The 12,301-nt window shown below is 42.1% G+C and overlaps 1 protein-coding gene across 1 annotated transcript; it reads right to left on the minus strand.

The window, feature by feature from the left end:
* Window positions 1–4,581: 4,581 nt before the first annotated feature.
* Window positions 4,582–7,732, minus strand: LOC110148967 (DNA endonuclease RBBP8-like). The gene is given in 3 exon segments (XM_070478310.1): window positions 4,582–6,729; window positions 6,732–7,127; window positions 7,130–7,732. Coding segments are annotated over 3 exon segments (2,580 nt in total). The 5' UTR covers window positions 7,488–7,732; the 3' UTR covers window positions 4,582–4,903.
* Between the last annotated feature and the right edge of the window lie 4,569 nt (window positions 7,733–12,301).

A 12,301-nucleotide genomic window follows, 5' to 3' on the forward strand; every position in this document is an offset into this window, starting at 1 on the left:
CTGCCTAGTAGACACCTCTGATCCCCTAGAGGTCATCCACTTTTTTCCTGGTCACTGCCCCTTTTGTCTATAACAACCTTGCTCTTTCTGCAGCTCTCTGGAGCTCCTTTCTGGTTTCTAGATGGAATGCCACTTGATTCATTCATTGTTGAATAAAGCCAGTTTGATTTTTAAATTTACTCATTTGAATTTTGTTTCTTAACAACATCATCATGTTCTATAAAGACACTGAAAAGCTGAATTAGCAAATACAGGACCATTGTTCTTACCAGAAATAGGTTAGGTTTCTTGGGGCCTCTAACCACATTTTTATCAACCATCAATTATATATGGCCTCAAGGTGGCACTAATGGTAAAGAACCTATCTGCCAATGCAGGAGACATAGGAGACACAGGTTCAATTCCCTGGGTCAGAAAGATTCCCTGGAGGAGGGCATGGAAACCCATCCAGTATTTTTCCTGAAGAATCTTATGCACAAAGAAGCCTGGTGGGTTATGGTCCACAGGGTCATGAAGAGTCAGACATGATTGAAGGGACTTAGCATGTATGTATGCATCAACATATAACCTTGTTTTGTGTGTGTTTCTATTTAAAGTCACCTTATTTAATATATATTTCTAACAAATAATTGAATGCATGGTCTTTCAATGATTTAAAGGCAAGACTTTGGAGGCCATTTGTGTTGTGTGGGTTCATTTGCCAACATCCTTGTAAAACAAATTTATTTCATCAGCAGTGCAAACTTACTCTTCCATATAACCCTTTTCCTGTATAACACTTAGCAGGTTTTAAAAAAAATTTTACCATAGCCTCTTGATCTGCAGAGCCAGCCTTGCCTGAAAATTTAATATTTTTCATGCCCTTACTGACTTTTGAAATATTTGAGCCAGCCAGCACTTGCTGAAAAGATTTAACATTTTCCTGAGTCAATGTGACTATAAATTTCTTTATCTTTCAAACCTCACAACAGTGCTGTCAACTGTGCTATTTTATTGCTTGTCATCTCAAGAATCTATAAATTTAGTCCATCTTTTCTATAACTTTATCACACACTATAAATGTTACTTTAGCACTTTTTGGAGCAGCCTCATATACAGGTCAGCTAAGTTTCTCTTCCTTGTTCTCAAGGTGTAAGGTATTGTTGATTCATTAGCATGGAACTCACAACCAAGAACACTGTGACTCATGCCTGAAGGAAGCTTACCTAACACACATATTTTCTCCATAAGACACATTCCAGCCTTCTGGATCCCAGAAATACTACACAGCACTTCAACACTACATTTGGGAGCCATTTAAAAAGTGAAATCAGGAGACTATTTCAAAATGGCAGAGTAGAAGGACATGCACTCATCTCTTCTTGCAAGAGCACCAAAATCACAGCTAGCTGCTCAACAACCATTGACAGGAGGACCCCAGAACCCACCAAAAAAAGATACCCCACATCCAAAGACAAAGAAGAAGCCCCAATGAGATGGTAGGAAGGGTGCAATCACAATAAAATCAAACCCCATACCTGCCAGGTGGGTGACCCACAAAACTGGGGAACAATAATACCAAAGAAGTTCTCTCACTGTTGTGAAGGTTCTGAGCCCAATGTCAGGCTTCCCACTCTGGGGATCTGGTGAAGGGAAATCAACAACAAAAACCACAAAATACAACAACAAAAAAAGTGGCATTAAATGAAACACACAAAGGATATTCGTTTGCAGTATGAGAGCTGAAGCTGGAGGCAGAACATGGCCTTGTTCAACCTCAGCTGAAACACACTCATCAAATGACTCAAATTTTTTGCAGTTCTGCACATGTCTGCAAATGACCCTAGAAATGCAATGATCATTGACATTGGAATTACAAATAATTTTTGAGAATAGGTAAATTTTCAAGTACGGAATCCATGGACAATGAGAATGGATTGTACCTAGTAAAAACAGTAAGATCAGACTTCCCTGGTAGCTCAGTGAATTAGAATCCACTTACCAATGCAGGGGATAGGGGTTCGATCCCTGGTCCAGGAAGATGCCATGTGCCATGGAGCAGCTAAGCCCATGTTTCACAACTGCTGAGCCCGTACTCTTGAGCCTGGGAACCACAACAAGAGAAGCTACCACAATGAGAAGCCCACACACTGCAACAAAAGAGTGCAGCTAGAGAAAAGCCTGAGCACAGCAAGAAGACCCAGCTCAGCCAAAAATAATTACATAATTAAAAAAAATAATAAGATATATCAGTATGTATTTGCATAGCAGGATGCCCCTGGGATGTTTTTAAGTGAAAAAAGAGAGTTACAGAACAATATGTATAAAGGTTAAAAAAAAAGTGAATGCTTATACAGGCCATGCAGGTAACATAAATGATGGGGTTAACTAAGGGAAGACATCTGGGAAGAGGGGGGCTAGGAAGAGGAGCGCTCACCCCAGCTGCAGGGGGCAGCCCACTGCTCAGCAACAGTCAATTGTTTTCAGGCAGAAGTAGGCACCCAGTGATGACTTATCTCCAGGTTTTTAAGATTTTCATGAACTATCCCAGTTTAAAATGTTGATGACTATTTCCAGTTTTCTTTTATTTCTAATATTTATATTATTTATTTATCTGGCTGCACTGGGTTTTACTTGCAGCATATGGGATCTAGTTCCCCTGCTGCTGCTAAGTCGCTTCAGTTGTGTCCAACTCTGTGTGACCCCATAGATGGCAGCCCACCAGGCTCCCCCATCCCTGGGATTCTGCAGGCAAGAACACTGGAGTGGGTTGCCATTTCCTTCTCCAATGCATGAAAGTAAAAAGGGAAAGTGAAGTCGCTCAGTCATGTCCGACTCGTAGGGACCCCATGGACTGCAGCCTACCAGGCTCCTCCCGTCCATGGGATTTTCCAGGCAAGAGTACTGGAGTGGGTTGCCCTGACCAGGTATCAAATCCAGGCCCCCTGCATTGAAAGTGCAGAATCTTAGTCACTGGACCACCAGGGAAGTCCTCTATTTCAAATTTTAAAAAATTCTGTGTGAGTCAAACAAAACCCATTATAGGCTATATTTGGCCTACAAGACTGTGTTCCCCAGTGTGTGATACTATATATGAGAAAAGTACACATATAAATAAGAAAAAAAAAAGTCTCACATTCACTAGACCATTCACAATGGTTACCTTGGAGTAGAGAAAAAAGCAGCATTGTTGAAGTCATGGAATAGGTATTCAGTCTTTCTAAATTGTTTGAGATCTTGGACATGGAAGTGTAGTAATGTATTATCTACTCTAAAAGGAAGAAAAGAGCCCTATGAATTAAAGGCCAAGGAGTATTAATCTGTGGTCACTGAGATTGGACAATATCAGTGTTCTCTGCCTTGGATTGCAAAGATTATATTTCTAACTTGCTTTTTTTTGGACCATGCTGTGTGGCATGTGAGATCTTAGTTCCCAAACCAGGGATCAAACCTGCACCCCTGCACTGTCTTAATAGTCACTGGATCACCAGGGAGTTCCCTCTGACTTGCTTTTTCAGTTACCATTGTTTTACTTATTTAGGGAATGTTTGTTTTCAAGGAATGGAAATCCACTCAAAATAGCTCTAGAATGGGACTTCCCTGGTGGTCCAGTGGTTAATACTCTGTGCTTCTAATGCAGGCAAGCGCAGGGCTTGTAAGGGCACAGAGTCTGAGTCTGGTACAGATGAGAGCACCACCATGTTCCACTCACTCTGGAATGCACACGTCTTACCTTTCAGTATCACTGAAATCAGGATGCATCTTTGAGGTGACAGCATATCAGAGTGTAACTGGCAGTTTTATTCCCTTTCTCAGAGGTACATAAGTGGCAGGTTAGATGAAATATGTTCATTTCTTTAGGCTGATGTGTATCAATACATCCCTCAGTACCCTGGGCTCAGAAATGTTCTCACAGAAGAGGCGCTCCCATCTCCTATGGGAACTACCTGTAACAAGGAAAAGGGATTAGAGAATTCATAAATCAGGGAGGTCAAATCTCCATTGTTGATAAGAAACTTTCCTTAATTATGGGGTTAATATGGGGCTTCACCAATGGCTCAGCTGGTAAAGAACCTGCCTGTCAATGCAGGAGCCACAGGAGATGTGGGTTCAATCCCTGGGTGGGGAAGATATCCTGGAGTAGGACATGGCTACCCACTCCAGTATTCTTTCCTGGAGAATCCCATGGACAGAGGAGCCTGGTGGGCTACATACAGTCCATGGGGTTGCAAAGAGTTGGACACAGTTGAAGCCACTTAGCATGTACTCACGCATGGTTAATATGATCATTCATTGCTTATAGGTATCAGTAACTGCAAATGTTTGCTAAGGTCAAGTGCAAGGTGTGAAACAACAGTTCTTTCATGTGTTCATGGTGAGTAATAACTTTAAAGAAGGCAGAACTCCATGCTAAAGATTAATAAATACCTCATCAAAAAAAAAAGAAAAGAAAAATCCTGATCAGCTTTGATGAAACAATTTTAACAGCATGATTCAACTCTTTTTTTTTTTAAAGTGTGTATGAGAGTGTTTAACCAGTATGTTTCAGGTGCATGTTTATATTAAGATCCCAAATTGTGATGCTCTAAAGTGTAGTCTTGATTTCTTTTTTTTTTTTTTTGTATTTTCAAAATTGTAATTAGGTATTACCAAATAAAGTAATAAACAACTCTTAATTTAGAGTGCAAAATAAAAGCACCTCATTATTTACAAGGTGCAAAAGCAAGAAAATACAACATAAACTTATCCACATTTTTAAATAGTTGTCTGTGTGATGAGTAAATGCCATTTAAAAACACTTTCAATAGAAAAATGATTTTTAAACCAGTTTACAGAAGATAAAAAAAAATCAATGTTTAACACCAACTTTAACTATAAATAACTAAAAAGAAAATTATCCTCTCTTCTGTTTTTGCTTCAACATTTATGTCTTCTGCTCTTTGCCTTTTGGAGAAAACACTGCATTGTAAGGCTGCCGTCTTTTTGGATGAGGACAAGGATCAAGGTCTTCTTTAATGTAACCTCTTTCCATACAAGTCTGAGTAGAAGGAAAACCAACTTCCCAGAAATTCTCTGGTGTGTTGGGTGGAATGTAGCGAAATCGGTGTCTTGAGCAGGAAGCCAACTTCTTTTCTCTTTCTTCTGCTGGAAAATCTGCATAATAAATTTCACATTCCTTACATGTGTGTCCAAGTAATTTTCTTCTCTCTTCTTTCTTCCGAACCACCTCAATATGAGGAAAATTCTGTAATTCAGTCTCTCTATCATCACCTTTAAAATATGGCTCCACAAATGCTTTCTGTTTGACTTTATCTTGTTTATCACCAGGAGTGTTTGTTTTTTTTGTAGTAGTTGACAATTCCTTCTCTTCATCTGCTACCTGGGGGAAGCTCTCTGCCAAACAGGACTCATATTCTTCATGTGTCGTCCGATCAAACATGTCTTCCAAGCTATCATTCATCTTTCTTTCTCCATTTGGACTCTCTTCTTCCTTCTGCTCTTGCTTCTTCAGTTTTAAGAGCATGGTTTCACTAACCAACGTACAGTCCATGTCCACTGTCTCTCCTGCTAATCTTGACTGACTGCCATCCTTTGTATCATCTACAGTAACATCCACTTTATACTGAGAAAGGTCTGCTCCTGGATCTATACTCCACTGGATATTTTCAAAGGATATATCTTGGTTGTTTTGTAGAGGTTTTGTTTTAGCAATTCTACATGGATTTAACTGAAGAACTGATGCAACTTCACATGCTCCACGGATGGATCTGGTTTTTATCTTTATAGGCTCCTGAGAACCAGCACCCTTTGTGTCATCAAAAAGATTCTCTGTCTCCAACCTTTCACGTGGACGAAGAGGGATTTTAAATACTGTGTTTTCTTCCTTTATTTGTAACAGTGTTTTATTATCTGGAGATTTACTCAAGGACTGGAAAAGGGACTCCTGTAAACAGGGCTCTTCTGGGGAGTCTTTGCTTAGCTCACAGCTCCTGCTCAAGGCCTTGCAGCTTGAGGAAGAGTCCCTTGGAATGGGCTTCAGAGTCTCATAGAGAGTCACTTGCCTAAATCTGATTTTAGAGTTCTCACTTCCTTGGCTCTTCTCTTGATGTTGGATAGCTGAAAATCGATCAGACAAATCCAGAGGTTTATCCATCACATAGTCTCCATTCATGGAGGAATGACTATCCAGTGGAAAAGGAAAAGCATTTTCTTTATCAAAGGAGGCTTGGGGACAGATTACTTCATCTTCACTTTCTTCCTCAATTTTCTTCCTTTTGGTTCTGCCTCCCAGTGACTTCAGGGGTACCACATGTTTATCTTTATCAGTATCTTTAATGTGATCAATACTATCCTGCTCACTTAGGGGTTCACTTGTATTTTTATTTATAAGCATCTGCTTATTAGAAGATGACTGATTAGGGATCTTGTTTACTTCAGTCCCAAGAAGATGATGTGTAATAAGGGCTCCGTCGTCAGATTTTGATCTAGGTTTCTCTAGTCCAGAAGCACAAGTGTTGCTGAGGGGCACTGTTTTCAGATGGGTTTTTTTCCCAGTCTCTAAAAGAGAAGGGGACAAACTTGTATTCAAACCTAAACTACTTTTCACATTAGAGGTAGCTCCAAATACAGGAGATGATACCCGAGTAGTCAATTCTTCTTGAAGAGGAGTCTTTGAATCTGAAAACCTTAAATTATCTTCACTATTTCTTCTACATCCCTCAAAACCTTGTTTTTTGTGATCTCCTTCCAGCCAAGAGGGCTCCGAGGGCCTTGAGATTCAGATTCTTCTTGAACACAATGTCCAAGTGTTTCAGCAACCACTGTAGCTAAACTATCAGGAGGATAACTGCTTTTTCCATGTGGTTTAGCCACTGGAGCTTGACTCTGATCACAAGTGTCAGCCACTAGAATTTCACTTTCCTTAGGCTTATGTTGTGGATGAGCTGAAGACTTTGGTCCTTTTCTCAATTCATGTGCACAGCCAGAGTGCTCCAGTTTAGCATGTGTTTGCTCTACATATCGGACGCGGAGGTTCTCCTTTCTTCGCAGCCGATTAGTGCCAGAAAATGAAAAGGTTGTTATTGGTGAATCTGGAATAACATCTTCCTCGGATTCAAGATCAGTTGCTTTATGTGGCTGATCATTCTAAGCTCTGTGATAAGTTTAAGATTCTGCTGCCGAATATTTTCAAACTCTTGTTGCTTCTTCCGCATATCTTCTTCAGTTACTGCACAGCGATCACACAATCCTGCTCTTAATCGATCTTCTAACACCTTAATGGTTTCATGAAGGACTTTCTGTTGCTCTCTCAGCTGTTGATTTTTGGTGAAGAATTCTTCTAGTCTTTGTGCGTCTAAAATTCGTTCCTTTTTCAGTTTGGTTACTTTCACTTGTAAACCTTGTACTTCCTTATCATGATACTCCTCCAGTTTTGTCCAAAGATCCTTGAAATCATTAGATACATCTGCAGAACTAGGACTTCCACAACTGCTTCCTGAGAGGTTCATCTTGCTTAATATGCTCCACGCTTCTGTTGGTTAATGTTTCCTGACCTTTTCTGTTACATTATATAGGTATGAAGTTGCCTTTGGCCAGTTTAAATACACAGGTGAAGTAAGAGCGGCGCCTCGGGGTCATACAAGGGTTCTGAACACACTGAACAGGGACTCTGAATCGTACTCTCGCGGGCAGAGCAGAGGTCCAGAGGTTTCCATCTCAGCACCCTTAGCCATCAGCCTCTTCTCCCGCGCCTCGAAGGGCTGGTGGGCCGCCCTAGGTGAAGCGCTCCACAGGACTGGCGCGGAGACCGCGCGGGGCGACCCCGGGCACAGGTCGACGCATGCGCGGGGCGGGCTCACGCCGGCAGCCTAGTTCTCAGCTGGTGAGGCGACCCAAGAACTGCACCGAGCGGTACCCCGTCCGCGCTCGGCCTCCCCCTGAGTTTAGGCATGCCCCAGCCCGCTCCTCGACTCAGACCCAGGACCAAACAGCCATCCTCACCCCCGGGCCAAACGCCTTCGGTCAGCCCGCAGCTGCGGACCGGAAGTAGTCGCCAGGACCCTGCGCTCCGGGTCGGGGGAAAGGGATTCCTTCTACTCACAGCTTACAAGACGGCCTCGAGATTCTCCAAAGCCCCCAGCTGGGAAGCAGGCACGCTCTGAGACTGGAGAGTCTGAGACGGCCGTTTGCTTTTCTCTTCGCTCCCTCACTAACCTACCAAACTGGCGGCGGCCAAGCAGCCCCCTCGGGGCAGCCCGCGCTTCGTAGTCTTGATTTCTAAATCCTCACTACTCAAAGTGAAGTCCTTGAACCAGCAATATGGGATAACACTTGGGAGTCTGCCAGAAATGCAGAACCTCAGGCCCTACTGAATCCGAATATGTATTTAAAATACAAGCTCCAGGACTTCCCTGGTGGGCCAGTGGCTAAAACTCTATGCTTCCAATGCAGGGGGCCTGTGTTCGATCCCTGGCCAGGGAACTAGATACCACATGCCACAAGTAAGACGCCAAATAAATAAATATTTTAAAAAAGAAAATGTAAGCTTCCACATCAACTGCTAAGTGGATAAACAAAACATGGTGTATCTGTGTGTGTGTGTGTGTGTGTGTGTGTGTGTTAGTCACTCAGTCTTGTCTGACTCTTTGCAACCCCATGAACTGTAGCCCGCCAGGCTCCTCTGCCCATGGAATTCTCCAGGCAAGAATACTGCAGTGGGTTGCTATTCCTTTCTCCAGGGGATCTTCCCAACCCAGGGATCAAACCTGGGTCTCCCGCATTGCAGGTAGATTGTTTACCGTCTGAGCCACCGGGGAAGCCCTGGTACAACCATACCACGGATTATCATTCAGCCTTAGAAAGGAATGAAGTTTTGATATATGTTACAACATGGACAAGCCTTGAAAATATTATGTTAAGTGAAAGAAGCCAGGCAAAAAAGGCCACATATTGTATGATTCCCTTCATATGAAATGTCCAGGATAGGCAAATCCATAAGACAGAAAGTAGATTAGAATTTGCATGGGGAATGGAAGAAGGGAGGCATTGAAATTCCCTGCTAATGAGTAAGGGGTTTTTTGGGGGATGATGGAAATTTTTTCAAATTAGGTAGTGGTGATGGTTGCCCAACATTGTGAATATACTAAACCCCACTGGGTTGTACACTTAAATTTTTGGAATGTTACGTTACATAAATTTTTATCTCCAAAAAGTTTTAGAAGTAAAGCCACATCACCTGCAACCTTTAAAAAAAATCATGTATTGCTTCCTTTTGTTCCCACAGGATAGGAAAAGAAAATGCTGCTTAAATCATTGTATTAGAAAGAAATGCCATCTGATATTTATTGTTCCCCAAGTAGTACAGCTTAAAAATCTTTGGGATTTATTTTGGATCTTCCATGTAAGTGAATGTAAAGTAAAAATTCCCCTATAAATAGAGTGTTGTCATCAATGTCCTTGAAAGAAAAACAATCAAAATAATGTGTTTAAAAGTAAAATTTAAAAAAGCTTTCTCCCCAGATGATTCGTATGTATGTTCAAGTTTGAGAGCATTGCTCTAAATCCCGTCTCCTGGACTACAAGACCTCAGAGTCCTTCCCCACCCTCACCCAGGAAATTCTTCCCTTTTTTCCATAATTCTCAGATATGGCACTATTTCTCTTGTTTTGCGCATCCCACATCCTTCTCCTCACCCTGGCCTGTCTGCAACGGCCTTGATTCAGAGAGCTGCTCCACCAGGCAGCATCACCATCGCCCATGGACTAAGAGAGGATCCGCACAGTGATAAAGAACTCACCTGCCAATGCCAGAGACACGTGGGAGAGGGTTTGATCCCTGCATCAGGAAGATCCCCTGAAGGAGGGCATGGCAACCCACTTCAGTACTCTTGCCTGAAAAGCCCCCACGGACGGCGAGCTGCAGTCCGTGGGGTCCCAAGGAGCCGGGCATGACTGAGTGACTGAGCAGGTACATACACACACACACACACATACACACATCCTTGCTCCAGGTCTGGGTTGCATTGCTTCACCTGTGCCCTGAAGAGAAATGCCAGTGGCCAAGATCAAGGTCAGCTTCTGTGAAACAGTTCTGTCCTTTTCTTGGCCTACTGTAATGGAAGAAAAAATAAAGCAGATACCACACCATTCCTTAAATTGTCTTCCTCGCTTCTTCTCCGCCCCAGGCAACTCTGCGTCAAAAATCTCCTCTCTCATTTGAATAAAAAAAGAAAATACACCTGATGCCCATACACTTAACAGAAAATGCAGTAAGGAAAGAAAGGAAGGAGCCTCCTATTCTCCCCTGAGATATCCAAACTCTAGCTTCTGCCCAGCCAAAATTTCCTATCACACACATACACACACACACACACTCACGCACACACACACTGATAGGTAGTAAGATATCAACAATGGTTTTTAATGGGTGATAAGATTTCTCTCTTCTCATTGAGCTACATTTCTAGTGTTTCAAATAGTTTTTCATATTACTCACATACTCATAAAAATAAATAAAAGTCCTTTGTTAGAGAAAATAAGAAACTCCCCATGGTGATGGAATATGTGATTTCAACACGCATTTTTAAATAGAGAGTTTCTGTCTTGTAGAAGTTAGCCTCTGAGGGTCACAAAGCCCTTCTCAGAAGGTTCACAGTGCACAGAAAAGTCTTTTTATAAGGGCTGTCGGGTTACCAGAGACAGGAAATGAAGTTGGTTTCCAGATCTTGGCAGGGGGTGTGGTGGGGAGGCCCTCTAGAAACCTTGGGCTTCCCTTCAAATGAGGACATGCTGAACTCCATCTTCAGTAAAGAGGGGGTTCTTAAAAGAACTACCCCATTACTATATACCAGTTGGTGATAATCCCTGCCTGATTCTTTTTATCATGTAGACCTAGGCATTAGATGTTTTCTTTTGAATTTCTACCAAGGAGCTGAATTGGTTAATTATCCTGGAAATGATTCAGCTTAAAAGGGTTTAGCTTTTTTTTTTTTACTATTTTTTATTATTAAAAAGGATGAAAGTTGCTCATTTTGTTTCTAATTTTATTCCCTTTTATGTTAGTTATCTGAACCTTTTTCACTTAGCTTAAATGGCTCACTGTAAAACATGGCATTAAAAAATTAATGTATTCATTGAGGAATATTTAAGATGCAGATGAGCAAATGTTTATGTGCGTATACATGTGTGTTTGTGTGTCTACACATGCTTGGATAGTTTTTAAAATAGAAATGGGGCATTAGTGGGGAATTTTAAAATTTTGAGTGCCTAGGGTCCTTCCCTGCTGGTCCAGTGGTTAAGACTCTCTATTTCCTGTGCAGGGAGTGAGGGTTCCACATGTGGTGTGGCCAAAGCAAAATTTCTTTAAAATAATGATTAAAAAAAGAGTCAGGGGTGGGTGGGAGGGAGGCTCCTGAGGGAGGGGATGTACATATACTCATAACTGATTTCTGTTGTTACACAGCAGAACCAACACAACATTGTAAAACAGTTATCCTCCAATTAAAATTTTAAAATAAGAATAAAAACCATCAGAGAAGACAAAAAAAAAAAACCAAAAAACTCGAGTGCCTGAACTTTACCATTCAAACTAGCTTAGTCAAGAAAGGACTATTTACTGACTCATAAAAGAAACCTTCAGGGTTATTTCTGGACTCAGTAACCAAAGACTCAAATATTCTCAGGACTGCCTCAGGGCTCCTGCTCTTGGCTTTCCTCTCTCCGTGTTTACCTCATTTCTCTCAGACTGCAGTTGGGCTTGTGAGAGACGCCACTGCCCTGCAAATTCACATCTTCTCATTTTCAATTCCAAAGAGGGAAAGGTCTTTCCCTTTTGGTTTTAGCTTAAAAAGTCCCAGGGAAGGTCCCTCATAGACTCAGCTTGGGTAACTCGCATGTTCCCTGACAAATCGTCATGTGAAAAGTGACCCAGTGCTGTGACTGCCTCAGGGCTGGTCAAGTTCCACCTCTAATCCAAATCCAGAGACAGAGGAGGCCTAATAACGTGGCAGTTCCCATCTGAACCACTAGGTGCCGTTTTCTAAAGAAAGATCGGGACTCAGCCGGTAAAGAATCCACCTGCAATGCAGGAGACACCGTTTCTATCCCTGGGTAGGGAAGATCCCCTGGAGAAGTGATAGGCTACCCACTCCAGTATCCTTGCCTGGAGAATCCCATGGACAGAGGAGCCTGGCAGGCTACAGTCCATGGGATTGGCAAGAGTTGGACACAACTGAGTGACTTTCACTTCCTTGTGGTCCGGTGACTAAGACTCTGAGCTCCTAATTCATGGGGTGCAGGTCTGATCCCTGATCTGTGAACTAGAT

The sequence above is a fragment of the Odocoileus virginianus genome, chromosome 16, assembly GCF_023699985.2.
Source record: "Odocoileus virginianus isolate 20LAN1187 ecotype Illinois chromosome 16, Ovbor_1.2, whole genome shotgun sequence".
NCBI classification, from domain to species: Eukaryota; Metazoa; Chordata; class Mammalia; order Artiodactyla; family Cervidae; genus Odocoileus; species Odocoileus virginianus.